The following is a 27,440-nucleotide window of genomic DNA, read 5'->3' as shown; positions in this document are numbered from 1 at the left end:
AATTGATTAATTTTTTTATGATTGAAGGATTATACTGGTATCCCGGAGGCCTTTCCTAAGATTAACTAGCAGCTGCCTGAGCGCCTCCGAAGGAGACCTAGTGACTCAAAAGCAGCTGCTTCGCGAATGAATCTACTACCGGATCGGAATCGCGACCCGCTGTGAAGATCCGGCGAGAAACTCAGCGAGCTGATGCGTGAGTTAAGTTGCCCGTCGAGCTCTTTGCCGAGTTCGGTAAGTACGGCTACCGGGGTCCCTAAGCCTGCTCCTAGCGTTAGACCTGAAGGCGTCTAATACAAGAGTTATTGGATCTGATGGATCCGTAAGGACATATCTAGAGCGTCGACGGTGACTGGTTTCTGCGTGATTAGGATTCGGGGAGTAGTCAGCGGTGTCAACGGTAAAGCGGTTATTATGACGCATTTCCATATCGAAGTAATGCTCCGACGCTGACTTCAAGTGTTTTCGGATCGATCCGAGGCCCTAGGTCGTCGTGTAAGTCGACGTTCCTCACGAACTACGAAGCTACATCGGTTAACCTGCAAAGCCGGGATTATCCGCTTACAGATCACAGGGTGGATAGAGTCTGCCGAGAATAAACGCGGCACGGTCGCAGACTTATGATTGATTATTTATGTCTTTCATTAAAAAGTTAAGATTTTTTATAAAAATAGTTTATCATCAACCTTTAGATGTCCAATGCTAACCATAATCTAACAGTAGTGGTGAACAGTTTCGAAGAAATAACATATCTTTGCCTCATGCCAACCAGTTCCATAATATTGTATTGAAATATTGCTTGAATTCGCTGTTACACCAGTTCGTTCCACTAAAACAATGAACATGTCACCTACACAGGACAGAATTCAAACTAACTTAAATAAGACAACTTTGTGCAAGTTATTCGAAGTTTCCAGGTAGGTTCCCACATTCATTTCGTTAACCACATTCTTCATACAACAAAACAGAATGTTTATCAAGCGGTATCCACAACAGACTTGTCTCAGTAATTTCGTTTTTAAGTTTTTTTTTTTTATTGCTTAGGATGGTGGACGAGCTCACAGCCCACCTAGTGTTAAGTGCTTACTGGAGCCCATAGACATCCACAACGTAAATGCGCCACCCAACTTGAGATATAAGTTCTAAGGTCTCAGTATAGTTACAACGGCTGCCCCACCCTTCAAACCGAAACGCATTACTGCTTCACGGCAGAAATAGGCAGGGCGGTGGTACCCACCCGCGCGGACTCACAAGAGGTCCTACTACCAGTAATTACGCAAATTATAATTTTGCGGGTTTCATTTTTATTACACGATGTTATTCCTTCACCGTGGAAGTCAATCGTGAACATTTGTTGAGTACGTATTTCATTAGAAAAATTGGTACCCGCCTGAGATTCGAACATCGGTGCATCGCTCAACACGAATACACCGGACGTCTTATCCGTTAGGCCACGACGACTTCAAGTTAAAAAAATTTCTTCACTAATTGTTATTATATTATTTGCCAAGTCCCGGGGCGGTCATCGGTGATCAACTTTATCTAAACACCATCAATTAATTATTGAACTTGTACATGTTAATGCTAGAACTTCAAAAATTGAGTGTTATTTTAACATTAATGCTGATAGTGTAGTTAATATCAATGTTCATATTTGGAAGATGACATGCAATATTTAGGAAGTGTGAAAGCTACAACTAGAGAAAGATAATTCAAACGAATACTGTGTGATGAAAGGTATAAATATAACAAGGAAGATAAGACTGTATATAAGAATCACTAACTGAGAAAATAACCAATGGGTTTGTGTAGAAAATGTTAGGTACAAGTTTTTATGAATTGATAGATTAAATAATAATTGTGACGAATAAGACAGGAATAAATTGATTAAATAATATGATCAATTTATTCCTGTCTTATTCGTCACAATTATTATTTAGTATACAAAATATAAAGGAGAAAGATAATGCATAATTATTAAGGATACCACGAAAATAAGTCACTAAAAACATAAAAAGATTGAATTGGAAAACATTTGGTAATAATTATGTTTAACAGATGTGGTGAGGAAATAGCGTTCGTGTTTCCAATAAATGTTGTATAATAGATCCTATACAATTGTTCGTTGATGAATCTTTTATTAATATGTGAGAAGATTGCACTCACCACATGTTTCCCTGCGAAGGTCTTTGTCTCCATTGTTACGAGTTTTCTCACTGCTTTGCACGCCGTTATTGCCCTGTACAATATTGTTACGGCTTAATACTTGGATCATAATGGTTAACGATGTCTCTGTATTACGATATATCATAATCTTTTGATCTCATTACAGTCATGAAAATAAAGATCACGTTCGAATAATTTAGTTAATTAATTAATTGTTGACTGTGGTTCAATTTTGGATATCTATACTAATATTATAAAGAGGAAAGATTTGTTTGTTTCGAATAGGCTCCGAAACTATTGGACCGATTTGAAAAATTCTTTATCCATTAGAAGCCGACATTGTCCCTGATGAACATAGGCTACTTTTTATTAATTTTTTTTTATTTTATTTTTTTGTTTTCATCTGTGTTTTAATGTTTCCGAAGCGAAGCGAGGGCGGGTCGCTAGTTAGAATATATATTGCATTATCATTTTTTTTCTTTGGTGATTGAAGAATTACTGGTGGCTTGGAGACCTTTCCAGTTTCACCAGGACAGGTGACAGGAATGATCATATCGAGAGTTGAAAGGCAATTTAGTTTAAGCGACGTTTTTTCAACTTTACAGGAGAGCCATTTAAAGCTTAAAATTTGAAAAAAATATCATAAGAACAATACTTTTTCAGCTATTTCATTGTACTGGTGGTAGGACCTCGTGTGAGTCCGCACGGGTAGGTACCACTACTCTGTCTATTTCTGCCGTGAAGCAGTAATGCGTTTCGGTTTGAAAACTTATATCTCAAGGTGGGTGGCGCATTTATGTTGTAGATGTCGATGGGGTCCTGTTAAGGTGGGTTGTGAGCTCGTCCACCCATCTAAGCAATAAAAAAAGAAGAGTAAACTTAGTTGAAATTCAATTCAAAATATCGAACGATTGATACTAACACCAAATAAAACGCACCTTTAATTACAAAGATAGCTGTCGCGTATTAAGCGAAATGTTCCCTAAACCAAGCCTTTCACCCCACGATATTCTTAACGAAAACGGTAGACAGTTACATAATCATATTGAAATGTAATTAAATTTGTTTTGAGCTATCTTGTAAGTTATAATTTATTGTAAGCTATATTTTATTGCGTAGACGGAAGAACGAGGACAGGGCCCGACTGGTCTTAAGAGGTTACAGGAACAAAAAGATATCACAACGTGAATGTCACCACCCATCTTGAGACATGCAGTCGATTGTATAACTGACTAGCTGACCCGACAGATTTCTTAGTGCCCCAATCGATAAATAAAAGACCTAAACTTTTGTATAAAATAAACTTAAAACAAACAAAAGGAATCCGTCCGACGGGGACATATCAAAGGAAAAACAAAATTGTTATTTTTATTTCATTCCGAGCATTTTCATATTTATCTACCTTTTAAACCTTCTCTGGACTTCCACAAATAGTTCAGTAACAAAATTAACCAAATCGGTTCAGCCGTTCTCGAGTTTTAGCGAGACTAACGAACACCAATTCATTTTTAGATTATATCAAAGCGAAAAGTATGACTGCTTCGCGGCAAAAATAGGCAGGATGGTATCAATCCGTGCATAATTACAATACGGCCTGCCTCCACTAATAACTAAATTTAAAATTCAAGTGATTTAATTAACAAAATGTTTCATAAGTTAAGAATTTGCTTTAGTACATATTTAAGTGCCTGTTATCAGCTCACTTTTCCTCATGCCTATAATATCATATTTGAACTTTCATTCATGCGACCGTGATCTACTTCCGAAACCTGAAGGTAGGTACTAATTTTTTATGCCAAGTGAAAGGCCTCGTGTATCCAAATGGGGGCGAGACTGACATTTCAAAGTTCGTAAATTCCAGTGACCATTAAACGCCAGGTGTATGTAGCATGTATGTCCAATCCAAGTCCAATCCAAGTGTAGGTCCAAAAACCAATCGAATCATTATTGAAATAGCCATGACGTAGTTCTATTTTCACCGGCTCGTGTAGACCGACTATATTATAGTACCCCTTAACAGAATTAATTCTCTTTTTATGGAGGTGGATTGTAAAATGTCAAGGTAAAACCCACTTCTCTTAATTTTTTTGTTAAATATAATTATATACATATGTGAAAGTTAATTTAAGTGGCAAATTTACAATAGGTAATCAGACACTAACCATAATCTACAGTAGTTCTAAGCGATCTTATTTTGATTCAAAAACATTTTCTGAAATTATATCAGCTGTTATCAGCGGATTCGCTCCTTTAGAAAAAAATCTATCCCTCGAGAATGGTACTTTTATTGGATGAAAAGCATTCTATTTGTTTTTTGTTCACCTTACAAATTGTTTGGTGACGATGATCGGTTGAGTAGTTAAGATTTGAAAGCGTAATAAACAAACAAAAAACAAACTCACTTTCGTATTAATAATAATGATAATAGATGCTATAAGTATAGATTATATGGGAAAGAAAATTGAAACAATCTAATACTTTTTTACGTTAAGCTGAACAGTAATCACGAAGCAATTTCGGCTAGCCATTGTCCGTTATTTGTGTAATCCACTGTTGATCGCTCATTGATTTTGGCCTCAAATGACGTCACGCGTAATGAAGTTGCTTTCATCGAAGTATTTTGAAATGAGAGCGGTCCAGTCCTCTAATATAAAACACACAGCAGGTGTTTTTATTACCTATTCTGATTCCTATGTTAATTGACGGGCCTTTACATAACAGCCAGTAGATGTGGAGTAAAACAAAGAAGTGGATTTATATGTACAGTTGCTGTTAATTATTTTAATCGGTTATTTGGCCGAGGTCAAGTCGTAATTACGTTACATATGGATGATGGAATATAAGCACTTTTTATTGGGTTCCAACACGAGATTCCATTAATGACGTCAGAGTCAAAATCTGGGACCGGCGATAATATTAAACCAACTGAACAGAACACATATCACTTCGTATCATAAAAATGTAAAAATTCATTTTGTTTGTATTGTATTTTTAAGCCGTTAATATCAATTTAAAGGACGCGCTGTGAAACGATATGAATTGAAAAGATCAGTGAGCCGGTGAATTGCGTGATAGCTCCCACCGCTAACGGTTCGGAGGCTCGCTGCCTTTATCCTGCTCAAACAAATAGGCATTTATATTGCTCAACGATTCTTATGACCAAACCGAGAATTGCTTTTTTTTATTTTATTCTTTTATTGCTCTTGTAGGCAGACGAGCATACGGTCCACCTGATGGTGAGTGGTTACCGTCGTCCAGGGACTTCAGCAATGCCAGGGGCAGAGGCAAGCCGCTGCCTACCGCTTAATACTCTCCACAAGCATCTTTTGAAGAAGGACATGTCATACCGCTCGGGAAACACCGTGGAAGGATGGTACGTGGCAAAAAAGACCTCTGGAAACGCACTATCGATGAACGCAGTGGTTCCAGATAATATGGATGAACTCTGCTCCGATGGCGGGAGGTGCGATAATAAAAAGGAAATGAAAAGATCATCTCAGACAATTCCTTGCTTTAACCAATACGGAATTATTTTTGTGTTATGACACACAAGTCGCTGATATCAACAAAGAAGTAGGTTGTAATGTAAGTTAAATCTGGAATAAACTATGTTTCTAAACAAACATCTTGCTTAACATGTTAAAGTATTTTACAATGTCAACAACTTCTTAAAACCAAATTCATCATGCCTAAAGTTATAGAAAATATGAACTATTTAAAATAAATGTAAGAGAGTACCAACAGGCTTATGATTATCTTGCGCCAGTTCTAGATCCTTAGTAGCTTTGATCATCCGATATCTTCTCTCCAAGTACCCCTCGTAGAATGAAGCCACCAACATCAGTACACAGACTGCCAAAGTCACCGATCTGTTTAAAAGACAAAGGTTATTTTAGAGATGTAAAATTACTAAATTACTACATTACTAAATTACTAAATTACTAAATTACTGACTCAATTTTTAACTAAATTACTGACTCAATTTTTAATGTAAACATAATTGATGATGAGAGGAAAAGGTAGACCTAAGGAGAAATGGATAGATTGCGTGAAAGACGATATGTGTAAGAGGGGAGTGAGCGAAGAAATGGTATATGATAGTGGAGTTTGGAAGGAAAAAACATGTTGCGCCGACCTCAGGTGACTAAGAGAAGGACAGGAGAATGATGATAATTGATGATTTATATTTATGCTTAGAATTACACGGAGACATAAAATCAGAATAATTATTAACATTACTAACAAACTAGATTGAATAATCCAGTTAAAAATGTAATAATTTGATGATTATTTATTAAATACTAGTCAAACTTGTCAGGTTCCGCGCCGCTTACTGACAGTAACTATGTTAGCGATTATTAAAGTAAGAAATAGTTTTAACTCAGTCATATTTAATTCCTATCAGAAGATATAATAAGTTTATTGATAACTAGCGGCCCGCTCCGGCTCCGCTCGGGTCTTTAACAAAAATTTCAAAGATATTTGACGTTGTTTTATTTTTAAAAATACTAGAACACTTATTGCGGTATAACTATAATAGTTGACATATGCTGTTGCGACACTTTTTGTAAATAATAATGTCTTCTACAAAGTCGTTGTACATCATTTTATTCTATCATGAATAATTTTCGCAGGGCACGCGATGTAAAGAATATTTTAGGTAATTTTTTTACACCTTGGGCTTATAATACATTATTGGAGTTTTAGTAAGGATCCCTAATTTTTTTCAAAAAAGATTATTAGGCTATAGCTTCCAAAAAGTGAAAGAATTTTTCAATTCGGTTCAGTAATTTCGGTGCCTATTCAATACAAAGAAACAAACAAATCTTTCCTCTTTATAATATTAGTATAGATAATAAGTCGAAAATAATTGCGGGACGTTAAGCTTAAATAGTTAATTGAACTATTACGACTAGACTCGAAACAATCTGTATCTGACACCACAGCCTTGCAGAGATGATCTAATAGCCTCATCTTTCCGGTTTGAAGCGCCACAATTCGCACGCTAGATTTCGTAGATTTGTTGCATAAACATTATTATAGGTCAAGTTTCTTATTCGAATACATTATTGTTATTTCAATATCATCTGCATATTTTATTATGTCTGTTTACAAATCACCAAGCAAATAAATTATCTCTTGGACGCTATCTCCGCGCAATCATTAACTCGTGAAATTAATTATTCAAATTGGAATTTTATTGGGAATCAGAACGAAGAATCAACGTAAATCACGATAATTTAAAACACAAGATAGTTATGAATAAGTGTTGTCTAGGAATACATGGTATTTATGCGGTGAGATCTTAGAACTCATATCTCAAAGTGGGTGGCGACATTTACGTTGTAGATGTCCATGGGCTCCGGTAACAACTTAACACCAGGTGGACCGTGAGCTCGTTTAACCATCTAAGCAAAAAAATATATAAAAAAATAATGGAATGAAAATATTCAAATTGACTATGCGACGGTGTACAATCAATATGAATAGTGAGAATGCACCATCGGCGTATCTAATGAATTTTCTTACAGGGAACAGTCAATCAGTCGATTAGTGGATTATTTTTGTAATGTCATTACAATTATCTATACTTCTATACTAATATATAAATCTACATGGTTTTTACGGATGTTCCGTTATTACTACTGAACCATGCATTCCAATTGACTTGAAACTTGGTATCCATGTAGAAAATACATGTAGTTAATGGATAGGCTAATATTTATATGAGTGTTGGACTCCCTACACCAGTTGCGGGGGCGTTAATAATGAGAATCTTTGTGGGGGTGCGAAATAATAATGTTAATTTTAAATGCCAAGCGAAGCTCACGGGTACAGCTAGCACACCATATGGTCATACAGTTTCTAAAACAAAATCTACTAATTTGAATTGTTCGTCTTTGCTTGTTTTTTCAGGTTGGCTAGGTAAGCTTTCATTAACTTAATTTATATATGTATTCTATTTGCATTAATTGAAATAAAGCATGTTATCTAAAAGCGTTTATATATTATTTGTTTTCGCTTTGGATCGGCTCCGTTGGCGTCTAGCTTACCCAGTTCATTATCGTAAGTAACGATAAAGAATTAGGACACACTGCTTAAGCACGATAGTTAATGTAGGACTGTGAACTTGTTTTTTTCGGATAAATATATTAAAAACAAGCCTGTATTGTGCCTTTAAATAAGTTATTTTATCAATGATTTTTGAGTAAAACAAATGTCACAAAAAATGCAATTGAATGAATGATGATTTGACAAATATAACTATACTAGGTAGGCAGTGGTTTGGCTGCAACCCTATCATTACTGACGTCCATCATGGACGGTAACCACTTACAATCACATCATCAATCAATAATCACCATCGATCAATCATAAGACGTCCGCTTTGAGTTTTAGATAATGTTGTATCTACATATTCAAAACTCATGGGGTATGCTTCGCCGACCGCATATTATATGGGATAAGTACATGAAGATGAAGATTGTGTTTACATACATCGCTTAGCAAAAGCAATAGCTTTAACATTGTCTTTTGTGAAATCACTTTTACCTTTTTTTTTTTTTTTATTGTCCTTGCAGGCAGACGAGCATACGGCCCACCACGGTGAGTGGTTACCGTCGCCCATGGAATTCAGCAATGCCAGGGGTAGAGCCAAACCGATGCCTACCGTTTCATTGCCTTGTTTTAAGGTAACGAATGATTATTGAAATTCAGAACAACTCCAAATATTAATTTTGTTTTTTCGTTTGTCCTCTCTAGCTAGAAGTCGCTTGACTTGTTTAGTTATTGGGTTCTTATAATTTAGTAAAGTATTTCAGGCGTTCAAAGAGTCATCTGTCTGTTCATTTGATTACTTACTGTGATGTCAGAGACAGGCGTTATGAGCAGCGAGATTAATGTACGTACTAACTGTGTTGCGGTTTGAAGAACCACATTATCTCCGTACATAATGTAATAATTATTACGAGCATCACAGACTGTTACAGAATTAATAGCGGTTGGTTATACACTGATCGCATTATGCGTCTACAGCTTACGCATTTGCTTTGTACGTATTTATTTGCCTCCTGAAATCTGTAGAGCACTACAGAATAGAATAGAATAGCTACTTTATATTTTTTATTTGAGAATATGGAATATGCGATTAATGCCTATAATGACATTTAAAAAAAGAACAGTTTTCAAAAACTGAAGATTTGTAGCTACTACCTAGCAAATATGCCATCAATAATAAAATACTTTTATTTATATAAATTTTACTGCTCATGGTTGAACGAGCTCATGGCCTTACTGATGTTAAGAAGCAATCGGAGTTTATAGACATTTCAACGTGAATGCACCCACCTACCAAGCGACATGAAGTCTCAATGATATTTTATAATGGCTATCATGCTCTTCAAGCAGAACTCTCGACTGGTTCGTTGCAGAAATAGGCAGGATAGTATCTACCTTTACGGGCTTACAAACGACAAGTACATGTTTGGGCAGTTGATGATGATACAAATATGTGTTCGTTTATATCTTACTAGAGATACACGTACAAAATATAGACATTAGAAACAGCAACATGGGAAAGACTGATAGGCAAAAGAAAAAGAGGGCGTTCAAAGAGCAGATGGATCGACGAGATAATATGAATAAAGCAATATCAATAGAAGCAAAGCAAAACCTAGGGAAAATGGAGTAAGCTGTAAGAAGTTTTATACCTTAGTCTTATACGAAGTAGGGTTCTATTTTACTGGTGGTAGGATCTCTTGTGAGTCAGCGCGGGTAGGTACCACCGCCCTGCCTATTTCTGCCGTGAAGCAGTAATGCGTTTCGGTTTGAAGGGTGCGGCATCGTTGTAACTATACTGAGACCTTAGAACTTATATCTCAAGGTGGGTGGCGCATTTACGTCATAGATGTGTATGGGCTCCAGTAACAACTTAACATCAGGTGGGCTGTGAGCTCGTCCATCTATCTAAGCAATAAAAACAAGTTTTATATTGGTAACTTTTAAGAAAAAACCTCTTTTGTACGGTTGTTGGAAATAAAAAGGGCTTATTATTTATTTTTATTACTTTACTAACTAAACGTATTTATATTATAATATTAACTGTACATTCATAAAGCGAGCAAACAAGGCTTGTGCTTGCATGAATGAATTTCAATAAATTTCTCTGCTCCGATGCTCCTTTCAAATAGAAAACTATTGGTAAGTACTCGGCAGTCTACTCTGTCGGGCATTTAATAAAAGGAATATAATATTTGACATTAGCAAATAAATTGCATAGCTTAGTACCTACATATATATATAAATTACGTGATACTTAAATTTTAGTTGTTATACATATGTTTGAAATTTCCGGAATAATTATTTTACCTATTTAGTAAATATTGTGGAAAACAATGTAACATATTGCCAGAAACGTATTACGGAAGTTATTTTTTTATTGCTTAGATGGGTGGACGAGCTCACAGCCCACCTGGTGTTAAGTGGTTACTGGAGCCCATAGACATCCACAACGTAAATGCGCCACCCACCCCGAAACAAGTTCTAAGGTCTTAAGTATAGTTACAACGGCTGCCCGACCCTTCAAACCGAAACGCATTATCGCTTCACGGTAGAAATAGGTGGGGTGGTGGTACCCACCCGCGCGGACTCACAAGAGGTCCTACCACCAGTAAATTAAGTATTGTTTATAAAAATTCGATAAAAAATAACAACCACAATAAAATGAATATACGTGTACACTTGATTTTTTTACCTATTTACGGCCATTTTAGTTTTAATTGCAAAACTAATCTGGTTTGACTGCTGTGACATATTCTTCTTCGTGCGGAGTTTGAAAATAGCTTGAGGCAGTGAACTATAGCTTGGCTGTGCCAACGGTATCGCTCGTGTCCATGGGCCATATTAACAACTCACCATGAAATGGGATGCATGCTTTAAACGCAATGAATAAAATACTAGAACCTAAGAAACTTATTACAAACCTCTAGCACCTGTGTTATTAAAGCCGTTTTGCCTAACATTAGGTTCATTGGCCCCTACCATGAATGCCGCCTCACGACCAGTAATTGTACATACCCTAGTATTTGGAACTTGATGTCGGAGTATACGTCATATCCGCCCGGCACCGGTCTGACTACTAGCGTAACGAGACTGGCTGAGACTCCCAAAGCTGAAGCTTTCGCCACAGTAGCCTGTTCCGACGCTTGCAGTAAGACGCCCAAGGCATCACCACTGCAAGATGCTGGCACACATTCTCCTAGCAGCATCGACCTGCTCTGTACACAGAAAAATGAAGTGAAGAGTTAAAAAGAAACAAAAAACATCGGTAATATAATCGCTCATTATAAATTACTACTCTACGTTTTAATGTCTCTGGAACCTCTGGGTCTGCGGAGGGACTTCGGTTCCATCTGTATTTTGTACCTTATGTTCCATGGGGAGTGCTCTGAGGAATTGTTCGAGATGATACCGGCATCTCGTTTTTATCATCGCATCGCCCGCCACCGCAGTAGAGTTCATCCATACTACCTCGAGCTACTGCGGTCATATACAGTGCATTTCCAGAGGTCTTTTATGCCACGTACCATCCGGCTATGGAATGAGCTCTCCTTCACGGTGTTTCCCGAGCGCTAGGACATGTCCTTCTTCAATCGAGGCTTGTGGAGAGTATTAAGCGGTAGGCAGCGGCTTGGTTCTATCCCTGGCATTGCTGAAGTCCATGGGCTACGGTAAGCACTCACCATCAGGTGGGCCGTATGCTCGTCTGCCTATACGGCAATAAAAAAATAAAAAAAAAGTTTGTCCACTCTAGGTAGAAGTATCGAGCGCAATAAAAAAAAATGCAAAGGTACTAAACGTTAAATGATATTTTACTGCATTTTATGTGGTAAAAAATAATAATAATACGTAAGTGGAAAATTGGAACGAGTTTAAATAACACAACTTAACTTTGGTGTAAACATTTCAAACTGTTCAATCTTGCGTTCGACCGTGAAGCCGAAAGGAAATTGAATTCACTGTAAAAATACGTTCTCAAATTGATAGATATAATGAAAAGTTGAAAGAAATTGAAAAGAAAAAAAAACAACGATCGGAATTCGAATGTTTCACTCCATTTACACGAATAGGGTGGAACTTTTGCCATGTAGTCGGCCACTAAAACTTCTATATTAGAGTTTTTGACGTGCGTTAATCGAATTCTATTTGCCCTGAAAACATATTACCTTTTTTTGCGAACTCAAAACTATTCGGGAAACGGCTTCATAACGAATGTCGTGGCGTTTAAATTTATTTATAGCGTGAGACTATTTTGAATGTGACCGTTTTCCAATTACAGCACAAGAGCGCATTATGCGGCATAATGCTTAACTAAGCTTCAGCATAATTCGGCATTGTGCGTCACTGAGTCGTATTATGCTCTGTAATTAACCATTACTTAATGGTAGTTTTCCAATTACAGAGCATAATGCGCTCTTGTGCTGTAATTGGAAAACGGCCTGTATTTGTTTTTAGTTTCGAAATCATGGTTTTGATACGCGCACTATTGTTTAACCAGTTCTTACTACGATGTTCATTTATTTAGTTTTTTTATTTATTTCTTAGATGGGTGGACGAGCTCACAGCCCACCTGGTGTAAAGTGGTTACTGGAGTCCATAGACATCTACAACGTAAACGCGCCACCCACCTTGAGATATAAGTTCTAAGGTCTTAAGTATAGTTACAGATATTTGTACCGTTGCAAGATAAGAACCCGTTGAAAAAAAAACGGCGTATGTGATGTAAATAGTCGCGAAAGTTTAAAATAGTTATGATATGTTTTTGTGTATCAACTTAAACATCAACACTATGATAAATGAGATTTTTTCCGTAGATAGGTCAACGAGCACACGACCTACTTGATGTAAAGCGCTTACCGGATTTCATAGATGAATGCCGCTAACTAACTTAAGACATGAGGTCTGTGTTTCAATTGTATTATATAAAGTCTGTTACGCCCTTCAAACCGGCACGTGTAGTTAATTCGCGGTAGAAATAGGCAGAATTGTGGTATATACTCGTGCGCACTGGCGCCCTAATACCTAATAAAATTAACTATCTAACCGACCAATAAATTAAATCTAGGTACTATGTACATATAGGTATAATGTGACCATTTTAAAAAATTTTTTTTCTTCAAATTTTTGCTCTAAGCATTGTTTTTTTTTAAACAAGTTTTTTTACTTTTAGCGTTACTTGCTTTTACGAATGCAATTCAAGTAGAAACACAAATAGCCCCGTTTATTTTCATTCAATTTTCAGTTTAATTATGAAAATATTGTTACTAAAATTATTTCCTATTCTTGGTCGCTTACTACATCTATCTCTAAAAAGCCTTGATTGTTTTTTCTAAGAAACACGTATATTTCATTAGATTCCCGACTCCTCTGAGGGTAGTCGTAACTGTAACTGTTTTAAATTATTCACAATTACCTGCGGCAGATGAAAGTTGTCGACGGTGACGTTGATTTTCGCAACGTAAAATGTGGTTGCGAATGGAGGAGTTTGCTCATAGTACTGTTTCTTGTTGAGCTCGGTGCAAGCGTTCAACGACCCCAGCCAATACTCGTTCCCGAATAGTAGATTCGGTCCGTACTGGCCTGACGCGTCGAATACTGAAATTTTAAAATATCAAATTAATGAATTCAAGCTAACATTGCGTATATCAGAGGAAGTGTGAAAGTAGCCCCAGTAATCAACAAATTAAAGAGCGGACGGTTAGCGTGGACATGTGATGATGCGTAGAGAGAATATGCATGTGACCAGATGTATGGAAATGTTAATGCAAGGTAGAGGGGGAAGAGGTCGACCGAAGAAGACATAGATGGAGGGTATGAATGACTATATGAGAGAGAGAGGAGTGAGTGTTAAGATGACGGCTGATAGAAGAGAATGGAAGAGAAAAATTAACTGTGCCGACCCCATCTAGTGGGATAAGGTGGAGAAAAAGAAGAAGATTGCCATTAAAGCTGCCATTTTGCCAGCATACTATTAATGTTGTTGATTAATGACAGACAGACAACAGTTTATGCTGCTTTTATTTATTCAGTTTATTTGAAGAAACAGTAAAATAATATTTTATAAGCTCCCTACATAAAATTAATAAAAAGAATCAGGCCACTTTAGAATTATTCCCCTTTTTTTGACTACCAATTATCATATGTACAAGCCTCTTTTTAGTAATTTTAATCTATAAACGCATGAATTTTTACATTACTAACAAAGAATTGTTAGAAAGTCAGGATTTTTACAATAAGAAATTCAGTAATATGCGGTTTTAAATAGTATGGATATAGTTAATGAGTTGCTAGAATCGTAGGTAAAAGATAGTAGCCAGAAGAAGTCCTTTAGTCGTCTTTTACGATACCCGCGGGAAACATGGGTCAATTAAATTCTAAGCCGGGAAACAAACGTCCACAAAACAAAATTGCCCACCTTGATTTTATTATTATCTCTCAAACATATTGCTATTACGAAAAAAAATAACGAAGCACATTATTTGCCTTTTGTCCAAAACTCTTATTAACCATTAACAATTGAAACGTTAACATAAACCATTAACGTTATCGCTGATGAGAGGAAGCAGCCGCAAAAAGGCGAATTCGTATTTCCCGAAAGAACGCGCTCGGACTCACAAATACTAAATGCTGACTGTTATCTTATATTTCATGTTACGTTATACTGTCTGTTATCACAGAGCTGTTTATCGTAGCTAAAATGAGAACTATTTTGTCCCGATAAATTGACATAGATTATTTCGTATATTTACGAATAGGTTAATGTTGAAAAAGGATTTTATAAACAAACTTTTAAAGTCAACAACAACATGGATAACGACGTGTCCATAAAAAATGACATCAACAATGATAAATAAAATGAACACAAAATTCGGATCACTTGGTTAATTCGTTATAGCGAGAAACTTGATGACATTTCAAAAGTTCCAAAAATTACGAGCAAGATTTATTATACAATATCACTCACTGAATTTCAGCGAGCGAAAACGTTGGAGGGAGATAATAAGTTTTCTAAAGGAGCTCAAGTTTTATTAGAAAATAACGTAGTTCGTCGAGATTAATATTCGTCAGTTCATCCAGCCGAGTATTCACGAGGATCAGGATAAATATATTCGTGTACACGAAGACCCAAACACGACCCGGATCATTGGACGTAGACTGGTTAAGAGAAACGGTTAACACCCGGGCTTAATTTGCTGGAAAGCAAATTTGTTTATGATCTTTCAAGAGATTTAATGTTGATCCTTTTTTGTTGTTGTAAATAAGTTGATAAATTGTAAAGTTTCAGAATCAATCTTCTTTTTTGCCAATCGTTCTCTACAAAGGTGGGAAGCAACGATTCACGTATTCACGATATAGTTTCTATGGCCTTCTCTTGTACGCCACGCCATGTTTGATTTATAAGAAGAATTTAAAATAATAAAGCTGGTCATTCCACACGTTCATCTATCTATCTATCTATATTCTATATCTATATATATAAAAAATGAATCGCTGTTCGTTAGTGTCGCTAAAACTCGAGAACGGCTAGATCGATTTGGCTAATTTTGGTCTTGAATTATTTGTGGAAGTCCAGAGAAGGTTTAAAAGGTAGATATAATTAAGAAAATGCTCGGAATTAAATAAAAATAACAGTTTTATATTTCCTTTGGTGTCCCCCCCGTCGGACGGATTCCTTTTGTTTGTTTTAAGTTTATTTTATACAAAAGTTTAGGTCTCTTATTTATCGATTGAGGCACTACGCGGTCTGTCGGGTCAGCTAGTATTCAATATAAATTTGGATGTACGTCTAAGGTATTAGTCAATACCCAATAATAATGGAAAGGTAAAAGTATTTTTGGTTACAAGGTGAGCTGGAACGTCATTCCGATAGAGGCACCAGTCACGCGCGGACGTGCTCATCGACCACTCGATCGCCCGGCCTTTGTTCGCCCGGCTTTTGTTAGCCCGGCCATTGTTCGCGCGGCCTGTGTTCGTGGTACATCTGCCGACTAAGTGCTCTTCCTGGAAGTTTTTATTTGTTTTGTTTCCTTTTGTTATTTCTGTGTTCGTGGTACATCTGCCGACAAACTGTCTTCCTGGAAGTGTTTAATTGTTTTGTTTCTTTTTGTTATTTCCATTTTGTTGTGATTTTTCTTTGTCCTGCAGTAATCGTGCTGCATCGCCACCTGTGTTCAATAGAACCGCTCAGGTCCGAGAAGTTGGGGCCTCGCCGCAAGGCGAGTGTTTTCTAAGACCCAGGCTAGCCCCACCTGGGCACGTAGACATCATGGACGCTGTATTTGCGGAATTTCTCCGGCTTCGCTACCCAAAGCTCACTTCCGAGTTTCAGGCCTTCAAGGCCGATCACACTGCGAGCCCTCTCGTGGACTCCACCGAGCTCGCTGCTCCTGCGTCGCCTGTACCTGCGTGCAAAGCTTCTGCATCGAGCACCGCAGCCTCCGTCGTGCCTGCCGTTCCCGCGTCGCCTATACTGGCGAGTAAAACTGCTGCGTCGTCCGCCGTGGTCACCGTTCCAGCAGCGCGATCATCCGCGGCCTCCGTCGCGCCGTCCAAAACACCTACTCGTAGGTCACCTGCGCCCGCCTCCTCGTCCTCCGACTCTGACTCGGAGATGGAGGTCGACCTCGCTCCCGCCTCATCGACGGATGGATTCACCCTGGTGCAAAAGGGTAAGAAGCGTGCCGCGGAGTCTCGAGCTCCCGCGGCCGCTAAAATTAGCAAAGCCGCGAACGCGTCGCGCCCCCGCCCTCAGACTCCCGTTGCGCCTCCAGCCCGTGCCACTCCGTCGCCGCGTCCGGTGGCACAAAATAAAGCCCAGACCCCTCCCCCGGTAATCCTTCAAGAGAAGGCAGCTTGGGAACGAGTTTCCCTGGCCCTTAAGGCCAAAAATATCAATTTTACGAATGCCCGTAACCTCGCGAACGGCATTCAAATTAAGGTTCGAACATCCGACGACCATAGGGCCCTCTCTTCTTACCTCCGTAAGAAGCGTATAAGTTTCCACACATATACGCTCCAGGAGGAGCGCGAACTCCGTGCCGTTATACGTGGCATCCCTAAAGAGTTGGATGCCGAGCTCGTCAAGGCCGACCTTCTCGAACAAGGCCTACCGGTTAACTCCGTACACCGCATGCACACAGGCCGCGGAAGGGAGCCATATAATATGGTTCTCGTCGCCCTCCAGCCTACCCCCGAGGGTAAGCAAATATTCAACATCCGAACGGTCTGTAGCCTTTCCGGAATCGCAGTCGAAACCCCACACAAGAAAGGCACACCTAGCCAGTGCCATAACTGCCAATTATACGGGCATTCTTCCCGTAACTGTCACGCGCGCCCCCGATGCGTCAAGTGCTTAGGCGATCACGCCACGGCCCTATGCACTCGCGATCAAAAAACCGCGACAGAACCGCCTAGCTGCGTCCTGTGTCGAACACAGGGTCACCCCGCAAATTACCGCGGATGCCCCCGAGCCCCGAAAATAAATCGCCGCGTCGCCCGCCAAAACCGCCTCCGAGCTTCCGGCCCAGACATCAAAGCCTCGGCACCCTCTGTGTCGCAGGCTAAGCCAGCGTTCGTTCCGGCGCCGGTGCCCAGTGTCTCGGCCTGGGCGAAACCGCTGCCGTACATGAACACGGCTACAACTCCCTCCTCCGCGATTCGTCCCGTCCCCGCGACTCGTCCCTCTCCCGCGACTTGCCCTCCGACCGCGTCCGACAATCTCGCTTTAGCGATCGACTTCTTTCAGTCGATCAACTTTGAGCGCGTTAACGCTTTGGGCGACGCCATTCGCTCTGCCTCCACTGCACAACACTTTATCGCCGTTGTGCAAGAATACGCCGACGTATACGCGTCATTAAATACGTACGTCCTCCCCTCACTCCGCCGGTAATCAATGGCGTATATAAGTAGAATAAAGCCCCTATCCGTAACGATAGGATTTTTTAACGCTTACGGTCTCGCAAATCAGCGTGATCAGGTTTCTGACTTTTTGCGTGACCATCAAATTGATATCTTTTTAGTGCAGGAGACCCTACTTAAGCCCGCGCGCCGTGACCCTAAAATCGCGAACTATAACATGGTCAAGAACGACAGGCTCTCTGCTCGTGGTGGTGGTACCGTCATTTACTATAGAAGAGCCCTGCATTGCGTCCCACTCGATCCTCCCGCACTCGCTAATATCGAAGCATCAGTGTGCCGAATCTCACTGACGGGACACGTGCCGATCGTTATCGCGTCCGTTTATCTTCCACCGGATAAGATCGTTCTAAGCAGTGATATCGAGGCGCTGCTCGGCATGGGGAGCTCTGTCATTCTGGCGGGCGACCTAAATTGTAAACACATTAGGTGGAACTCACACACCACAACCCCGAATGGCAGGCGGCTTGACGCGTTAGTCGATAATCTCGCCTTCGATATCGTCGCTCCGCTAATCCCGACTCACTACCCGCTAAATATCGCGCATCGCCCGGATATACTCGACATAGCGTTATTAAAAAACGTAACTCTGCGCTTACACTCGATCGAAGTAGTTTCAGAGTTAGATTCAGACCACCGTCCCGTCCTTATGAAGCTCGGTCGCGCTCCCGATTCCGTTCCCGTCACGAGGACTGTGGTGGATTGGCACACGCTGGGCATCAGCCTGGCTGAATCTGATCCACCATCGCTACCGTTTAGCCCGGACTCTACCCCGTCTCCTCAGGATACCGCTGAAGCCATAGACATCTTAACGTCACACATCACCTCGACATTAGATAGGTCATCGAAACAAGTTGTAGCGGAGGACTTCCTTCACCGCTTCAAATTGTCCGACGATATTAGGGAACTCCTTAGAGCTAAGAACGCCTCGATACGCGCCTACGACAGGTATCCTACCGCGGAAAATCGTATTCGAATGCGTGCCCTACAACGCGACGTAAAGTCTCGCATCGCCGAAGTCCGAGATGCCAGATGGTCTGATTTCTTAGAAGGACTCGCGCCCTCCCAAAGGTCTTACTACCGCTTAGCTCGTACTCTCAAATCGGATACGGTAGTAACTATGCCCCCCCTCGTAGGCCCCTCAGGCCGACTCACGGCGTTCGATGATGACGAAAAAGCAGAGCTGCTGGCCGATACATTGCAAACCCAGTGCACGCCCAGCACTCAATCCGTGGACCCTGTGCATGTAGAATTAGTAGACAGTGAGGTAGAACGCAGAGCCTCCTTGCCACCCTCTGATGTGTTACCACCCGTCACCCCGATGGAAGTTAAAGACTTGATCAAAGACCTACGTCCTCGCAAGGCTCCCGGTTCCGACGGTATATCCAACCGCGTTATTAAACTTCTACCCGTCCAACTCATCGTGATGTTGGCATCTATTTTCAATGCCGCTATGGCGAACTGTATCTTTCCCGCGGTGTGGAAAGAAGCGGACGTTATCGGCATACATAAACCCGGTAAACCAAAAAATCATCCGACGAGCTACCGCCCGATTAGCCTCCTCATGTCTCTAGGCAAACTGTATGAGCGTCTGCTCTACAAACGCCTCAGAGACTTCGTCTCATCCAAGGGCATTCTCATCGATGAACAATTCGGATTCCGTACAAATCACTCATGCGTTCAACAGGTGCACCGCCTCACGGAGCACATTCTTGTGGGGCTTAATCGACCAAAACCGTTATACACGGGAGCTCTCTTCTTCGACGTCGCAAAAGCGTTCGACAAAGTCTGGCACAACGGTTTGATTTTCAAACTATTCAACATGGGTGTGCCGGATAGTCTCGTGCTCATCATACGGGACTTCTTGTCGAACCGCTCTTTTCGATATCGAGTCGAGGGAACCCGCTCCTCCCCACGACCTCTCACTGCTGGAGTCCCGCAAGGCTCTGTCCTCTCACCCCTCCTATTTAGCTTATTCGTTAACGATATTCCCCGGTCGCCGCCGACCCATTTAGCTTTATTCGCCGACGACACGACTGTTTACTATTCCAGTAGAAACAAGTCCCTAATCGCGAAGAAGCTTCAGAGCGCAGCCCTAGCCCTAGGACAGTGGTTCCGAAAATGGCGCATAGACATCAACCCAGCGAAAAGTACTGCGGTGCTCTTTCAGAGGGGAAGCTCCACACGGATTTCCTCCCGTATTAGGAGGAGGAATCTCACACCCCCGATTACTCTCTTTAGTCAATCCATACCCTGGGCCAGGAAGGTCAAGTACCTGGGCGTTACCCTGGATGCATCGATGACATTCCGCCCGCATATAAAATCAGTCCGTGACCGTGCCGCGTTTATTCTCGGTAGACTCTACCCCATGATTTGTAAGCGGAGTAAAATGTCCCTTCGGAACAAGGTGACACTTTACAAAACTTGCATAAGGCCCGTCATGACTTACGCGAGTGTGGTGTTCGCTCACGCGGCCCGCACGCACATAGACACCCTTCAATCTCTACAATCCCGCTTTTGCAGGTTAGCCGTCGGAGCTCCGTGGTTCGTGAGGAACGTTGACCTACACGACGACCTGGGCCTCGAATCTATACAGAAATACATGAAGTCAGCGTCGGAACGGTACTTCGATAAGGCTATGCGTCATGATAATCGCCTTATCGTAGCCGCCGCTGACTACTCCCCGAATCCTGATCATGCAGGAGCCAGTCACCGTCGACGCCCTAGACACGTCCTTACGGATCCATCAGATCCAATAACCTTCGCACTAGACGCCTTCAGCTCTAGGAGCAGGCTTAGGGACCTCGGTAACCGTACTCGTCGAACTCGACAAAGAGTTCGCCGTGCAACCTAACCCATGAATCAGCTCGCTGAGTTTCTCGCCGGATCTTCTCAGCGGGTCGCGATTCCGATCCGGTAGTAGATTCATTCGCGAAGCAGCTGCTCTTGAGCTGTTAGGTCTCCTTCGGAGGCGCTCGGGTAGCTGTTAGCAAATCCCACCCCTCCTGGCTGAGCCTTTGCTCGCCCACCTGTCCTGGTGAAACTGGAAAGGCCTCAGGGCCACCAGTAATCCTTCAATCATAAAAAAAAAAAAAAAAAAAGAGCTGGAACGTGAAGGCCGTCAGTAAAGAATCCGATATGATACTACTTACTACATTATGTACAACAAGAAGGGTTGTGCCAAAACTATTCGCTTTTATATTTTTAGATATGTCGCAATACACGCTCGTGAAACCCTAAGGCGACACGAATCTAGACCCTTCAAGTAGTCTGTCCTCGGGATTTTATTCATCTAAAATGTACGGAGTGTGTTTTCTATATTACGGAATGTATCCTTTTTTATTGTCGAATTAAATTCTATGTTTGATTTCTGTTCAATTATAACCCACACTATATTATTTTCCTTTCGACCTAATTTCTGTCAAATCTTTCATAGCCCCAGAAAAGTTTTCTATATTCCACATTGACGGTTCATTTATGACTGATGTGAGAAAAAATAATAATATAAGTGTTATATTTATGAAGAAGATTACAACCTAATCTTAGGTTTTTATAACGACAATTGTATATTAGAAAACTATGTAAAGAAATAAAAATTTAAAATATCTCAGATAACATTTAGAATTTAAGAACACAAGATTCTTATGTACAACATAACAAAGGTATATACAGAAAACAATAAAAATTGGTGAAAAATAATTTAGAAGTCGGGATCAATTTTTCTTTTTTTTTTCTTTTGACATTCGTCCTTTACGGGATCCTAGCAGAGTTCTTAAACCGTATACAGCTTTGAAGCTTTGTTTATATAAAGAATCCGTGCGTTCAGACCGTGCTCGGTAATCTCTTTGTAAATCCGTCTAAGCCTCCGAAGGCAAGCCATCCGTACAATTCATCTATTACATGAAAAGGCCGCTCATGTATTCTTCGTAACCCTTGTCAATGTCCACATTCGTTTTAAAAAGAAACTAAAGAAAGCAATATGCATTGAAAAATATCTCGGAAGTTCACTTCTTGAGCGACGATCGCTTTTTTCATTCCACATTTATTTGTTTGCGCAACAGAGATTATAAAAGTAATGAATAATGCAAATATACGTGAAGGCTTGAAGGGTAGGTTCGAACCATTTAGCACCATATAGCAATCGGATACTTTTATCTATTACGTAATCAAATTAATAAAATCTAGAGGATGACCGAGCTTTGCTCGGTATTTTATATTTTTTTGATAAATTGTGTTTTTTTAGAAATTATATTTAAATACGAATTACACATTGATATTTCTTTCCATAAAAAAAAGTTTATATTTAAGTTGATTATCAATAAAGTTGATTATTGAAAACACGAATAAAACAACAATTTCCGAAAATAAATCTTAGCTAGATCGATTTATCGCCCCCGAAACCCCTGTATACTAAATTTTATGAAAATCTTTGGAGCCGTTTCCGAGATTCTGATTATATATATACAAGAATTGTTCGTTTAAAGATATAAGATATTCTAAGGAAAGAAGACCTAGGAAGTGGGCGTGGCCTGCTGACGTAATACAGCAGCGACTTCAGACTGGTCGGAGTTGAAGAGGGGAGTTGAGGACACCACTAACATATTGCCTCGTTCACGGCCTCTTTCTGATCTCGGCACCAGGGATAGACGGACGTTGTACATTCGCGTGTCAACTTAGTTACCCACATTTTGTCATTAGTATTTAAAATCAATAATTGTTGAAAGTTGTATTTTGTATTGTTCTAATTATATTTTTTTAATATTTTGAGTCGTGATTTCTAATTTCAGAAGTGGGATTCCTATTCCATTATCTGCCTTGGCTTTCCTGACCGTTCTACTTTAGTTTTGTCGATTTTTGTGTTTGACAAAAGAATAGTGAAATTTTATTTTTGTAAATATGTCTGATCGAAGTAAGCGTAGGAAGCGCGAGCGTGATCGTACACCTATCCCTGGTATGGAGAAGCGACTTCAAAAGATTTTAGATCGTTTAGACACTTTAGAAAGTTACAGGTTTCGCAATGATACTGAAGGTAGTACGACAACGCCGAGTGCGCGGTTGGCGCATGACGGCGCCATCGCGGCGGCAGCTGTCGCGTCGGGTGAGCCGCATGCACCAATTGCTGTTTCAACAAACGTCGAGTCGCCCGATGCAAGTTTGAATTTATCCGTGCCGTGCTCGAGTGCAACGATCAACTGTTCGGGTACGGGGGTATTGAATGAGGTGGCTGAGAAAATTGCTAATGCGATTGGTGCAATTCCGGTAAGATCGAATCATATTTTTGTGTCGAGTTTCGATCCCTCTTTGCACGATTTTAATTTATGGTGTCATGAAGTAGACCATCTAAAACAAACTAATAGATGGGACGATCTTGAGTGCTTAGCGAGGGTAGGCAATTGTTTAAAAGGTGACGCTAAGTTATGGTTGAATGAGTGGGTAAGTAATGACCGTAGTTGGTCAAATTTCAAGCGCGAGTTTAAGACTTTGTGTCCCAAGCGGTTAGACATCGCCAATATTTTGTTCGACATTATGAAATCGGACTCTGATAACTACCCTACATATGCCGAATATGCAAGGCGTTCGCTTCTGCGGTTACGTATTGTGAACGGATTGAGTGACGAGTTAATTGCGGCAATAGTGATACGTGGCATAACAGACACTCAAATTCGAGCCGCTGCGACTAACGCCAAGTTACTGCCTGATGATTTGGTTAATTTTCTATCTATTTATACAAAGCCCATTAGAATCACATCCGTTTATTCAACCGATTTAATTTATAAGACTGCTACGAGAAAACGAGAACATGTCGTCACGAAAATTAAATGTTTTTCATGTGGAGCTTTTGGTCATAAACAGATGACGTGTCCCAAGAGTGTAAAGCTAGATAGAACTAACGCTAATAATTCACCTTTAGTAGCAACAAATTCGGATAAACTCTCACAGAGAGCCGATACGTGTTCTTTTTGCAAGAAGGTTGGTCACAAGGTTGATGATTGTTTTTCAAAACAACGTGCCGAGTTTCGCGGCAACTCTAACTAATAATTATAAACAGGATGACATTGCTACCGCGGTTACTCAAGGTGTTTCCGTAGATATCCTCATAGATAGTGGGTGGACTATTTCATTGATTTCTGAGTCTGTGAATTTGAATTTGACGTGTCATTGTCGTCAAAAACAATTACCGAGGGCTTGTAAACGCTCCGCGAGGTCCTTGCAACTCTGGCGGGTTTTCCCATCAACCTGAAAGTGTAAATTTCTCACGACTGAGGTGGAGTATTTGAGTAGGACAATCAGTAATGGTCAGGTGAAGCCGATCGAACACAAGGTTGAAGCTCTAGTCAATGCACGAGTACCGAGCAATGTAAAAGAGGTAAGACAGTTTTAGGTCTCTCGGGACATTTTAGGCGTCATATCTCCGGCTAATCAGTTCAAGCGGCATGTATTGCAAATCTAACTCGCAAAAAGTGTACGTTTCATTTGGGGTGAAGATAAAGAAAGAGTTCGAAAGGTCATTGAGCGATTAACCAGTGAGCCGGTTGTTTCTTCAAGACTATGACTTTGAGCTTGAATATCGTAAGGGGACCGCGCTATCCCATGCAGACTACTTTAGCCGAAATGCAGTCAATGTTTATGAGATACCTAAACCTTTAAATTGGGCTCAGATAGCGCAGGCCGCTGATGATGAAACATAAAATTTGCTACAAAAGTTGTGACAGATTCGAATGAGTTCAAATATATAGTTCTAATAGATGTGTTACAAAGTATTGTCTCATGTATCCCATTCCCAGACAAGATGCGACGGAGTTAAAGAGAACTTTTGAAATGGCAATGTCTCTTTGTAGTCCTTCAAAATTAGAGGTCGGATGTATGAAAGTAACACCTTTGTTAATTAGATTAAAGAATTAAGTTGTAAATATACATCTCATTACACCTGAAATGCACCAAAGTAGTGGTCAAGCTGAGCACTACTGCTGAACTGTAATGAATATGATTCGGGTCGAGTCTAACTTTAGACGAGAACATTGTTCTGACATTATAATATGAAAGATACAGCTCACTTTGAACATTACTGTGCAGAAATCAACCAAATATTCACCTTTGTATTTGTTAGTTGGCAGTGAGGGTGCAACGCCTGTCATACGATCCCTGGTGCACGATGTGGCTCTGGTGGCATCGAGTCCTAATCGTGAATTTCTACGTGAACTCGCCCGACAACAAGCTTCAAACTCGCTGGATCAGAACCGTACTCGTCAGGACGCTTATGTTAACAAGCGCCGCAATACAGTGCGCTCCTTTCAAAATGGAGATCTGGTGTTCGTGCGTAAGACAAGCCAAGCTACGGGCAAGTTGGACTCAGGAATGCGAGGGCCAAGTCACTGGCTCCTATGGCAATACAACGCAGGCGGCCGCAGAGTATATAATTCTATGGCGCGGAGTGGACACCAGATGTGTGCACTGCATTCTCTGAAAGTGAGTATAGGTTTGTAGTGTTGTAATGTATTTGTGTAACCTGAGGGCTCTACACTCATACAGCGAGCATCCCGAGGGCTCTGCTCTACAGACACTGCAAGCTCCATGTTCTTATGGTATTTGTTCGTAGTGTTGTAATGTATTTGTGCATCCTGAGGGCTCTGCACTCTTACAGCGAGCATCCTGAGGGCTCTGCTCTACAGACACTATGTGATGTGTTGTAATGTATTTGTGTACCCTGAGGGCTCTGCACACTTACAGCGAGCATCCTGAGGGCTCTGCTCTACAGACACTGTGTGATGTGTTGTAATGTATTTGTGTAACCTGAGGGCTCTGCACACTTACAGCGAGCATCCTGAGGGCTCTGCTCTACAGACACTGTGTGATGTGTTGTAATGTATTTGTGTAACCTGAGGGCTCTGCACTCTTACAGCGAGCATCCTGAGGGCTCTGCTCTACAGACACTATGTGATGTGTTGTAATGTATTTGTGTACCCCGAGGGCTCTGCACACTTACAGCGAGCATCCTGAGGGCTCTGCTCTACAGACACTGTGTGATGTGTTGTAATGTATTTGTGTAACCTGAGGGCTCTGCACTCTTACAGCGAGCATCCTGAGGGCTCTGCTCTACAGACACTGTGATGCGTATTCGTGTACTCCTGAGGGCTCTGCACTGTACGAGGACATTGAACAATCCGGCTCTGTTCGATGTTGTGTATGTGAAGGCCATCCTGAATGGTAAGCCTCCACGGTAGTATGGTGCAAGGTGAGCGCTCTGCACCAGTACTAGAGGACTACCTGATCAGTACTCCTCTGTTGTGTATCCTGAGGGCAATGCACAACGGGCATCCTGAGGGCTCTGCCACGCTCACAAAAAGGTGACTGTGGTCATCTTGGTTATTCTCGAGAGCTCTGACCGAAGATGCCAGAAGTATACGTGTCACCTCTTACTTTCGATATTCTAGTTCTCGGTTGCTAAACGAATCGAAACATGTCTTACAGGTGACGAGCATCCAGTTAGTGAGGCAATTGATCATGCTGAAGCTGTTGAAGATCCATTCTCCGACTCTGATCGAATAACGGGCGAGGACGCACCGCCGTCAGGAGAGGCCGTCTAAGGAAAGAAGACCTAGGAAGTGGGCGTGGCCTGCTGACGTAATACAGCAGCGACTTCAGACTGGTCGGAGTTGAAGAGGGGAGTTGAGGACACCACTAACATATTGCCTCGTTCACGGCCTCTTTCTGATCTCGGCACCAGGGATAGACGGACGTTGTACATTCGCGTGTCAACTTAGTTACCCACATTTTGTCATTAGTATTTAAAATCAATAATTGTTGAAAGTTGTATTTTGTATTGTTCTAATTATATTTTTTTAATATTTTGAGTCGTGATTTCTAATTATATATATTCATAATACATTAAATGATTTGAGATTAGCATTTAGCTTGTGTTTATTTCCGAGTCTGACGGTCGCGTCGCAGCTTTCGCTCACCGCAGTCACGGTCGGTCATCGACCCATTTCGTGGTCAGTTTAATGGTTATAAACTTACGATTTCTTCGAGAGACGTAATTTTAACATTGCCTACACTTATATCTCTGTTCGTTTAATTATTCAGGTCCGTCCGCTTTTTAGTATTCAGGAGTCATAGGGGTCTAATCTAATAGCCGCTATAGGGAAGCTTTTGTTTTATTTTTATGATTACCCCTTCTTTTTCTACTTATTGCGTTTGGATATTTCGGAAACGAAAAAATACAATAAAATATATACACATTATTTCGTATCTAATTGAAACTGAGCCTGTGCCAAAGAAAAACGGTATGCAAATCAAAAATA

General features: G+C 40.6%; 1 protein-coding gene and 1 long non-coding RNA gene across 2 annotated transcripts in view; one reads left to right on the top strand and one right to left on the bottom strand.

The window, feature by feature from the left end:
* LOC101735884 (nose resistant to fluoxetine protein 6) overlaps positions 1–27,440 on the bottom strand; it is a 95,527-nt gene that overhangs the window by 22,342 nt on the left and 45,745 nt on the right. Inside the window, exons 3-6 of the mRNA XM_012692552.4 lie at positions 13,637–13,818; positions 11,242–11,441; positions 5,909–6,035; positions 2,167–2,239 (exon numbers count right to left, since the gene is read on the bottom strand). Coding sequence (XP_012548006.1) covers positions 2,167–2,239; positions 5,909–6,035; positions 11,242–11,441; positions 13,637–13,818 — 582 coding nt within the window. The remainder of the gene's footprint in view (positions 1–2,166; positions 2,240–5,908; positions 6,036–11,241; positions 11,442–13,636; positions 13,819–27,440) is intronic.
* Positions 22,628–26,990, top strand: LOC119629592 (uncharacterized). The gene is made up of 2 exons (XR_009975100.1): positions 22,628–25,605; positions 26,608–26,990. It is a non-coding gene; the product is annotated as an uncharacterized LOC119629592 (long non-coding RNA).

The sequence above is a fragment of the Bombyx mori genome, chromosome 15 (genome assembly GCF_030269925.1).
Source record: "Bombyx mori chromosome 15, ASM3026992v2".
Taxonomy (NCBI): domain Eukaryota; kingdom Metazoa; phylum Arthropoda; class Insecta; order Lepidoptera; family Bombycidae; genus Bombyx; species Bombyx mori.
Note: the sequence above shows the minus strand (reverse complement) of the source record. Positions and strands in the feature narration are given on the sequence as shown.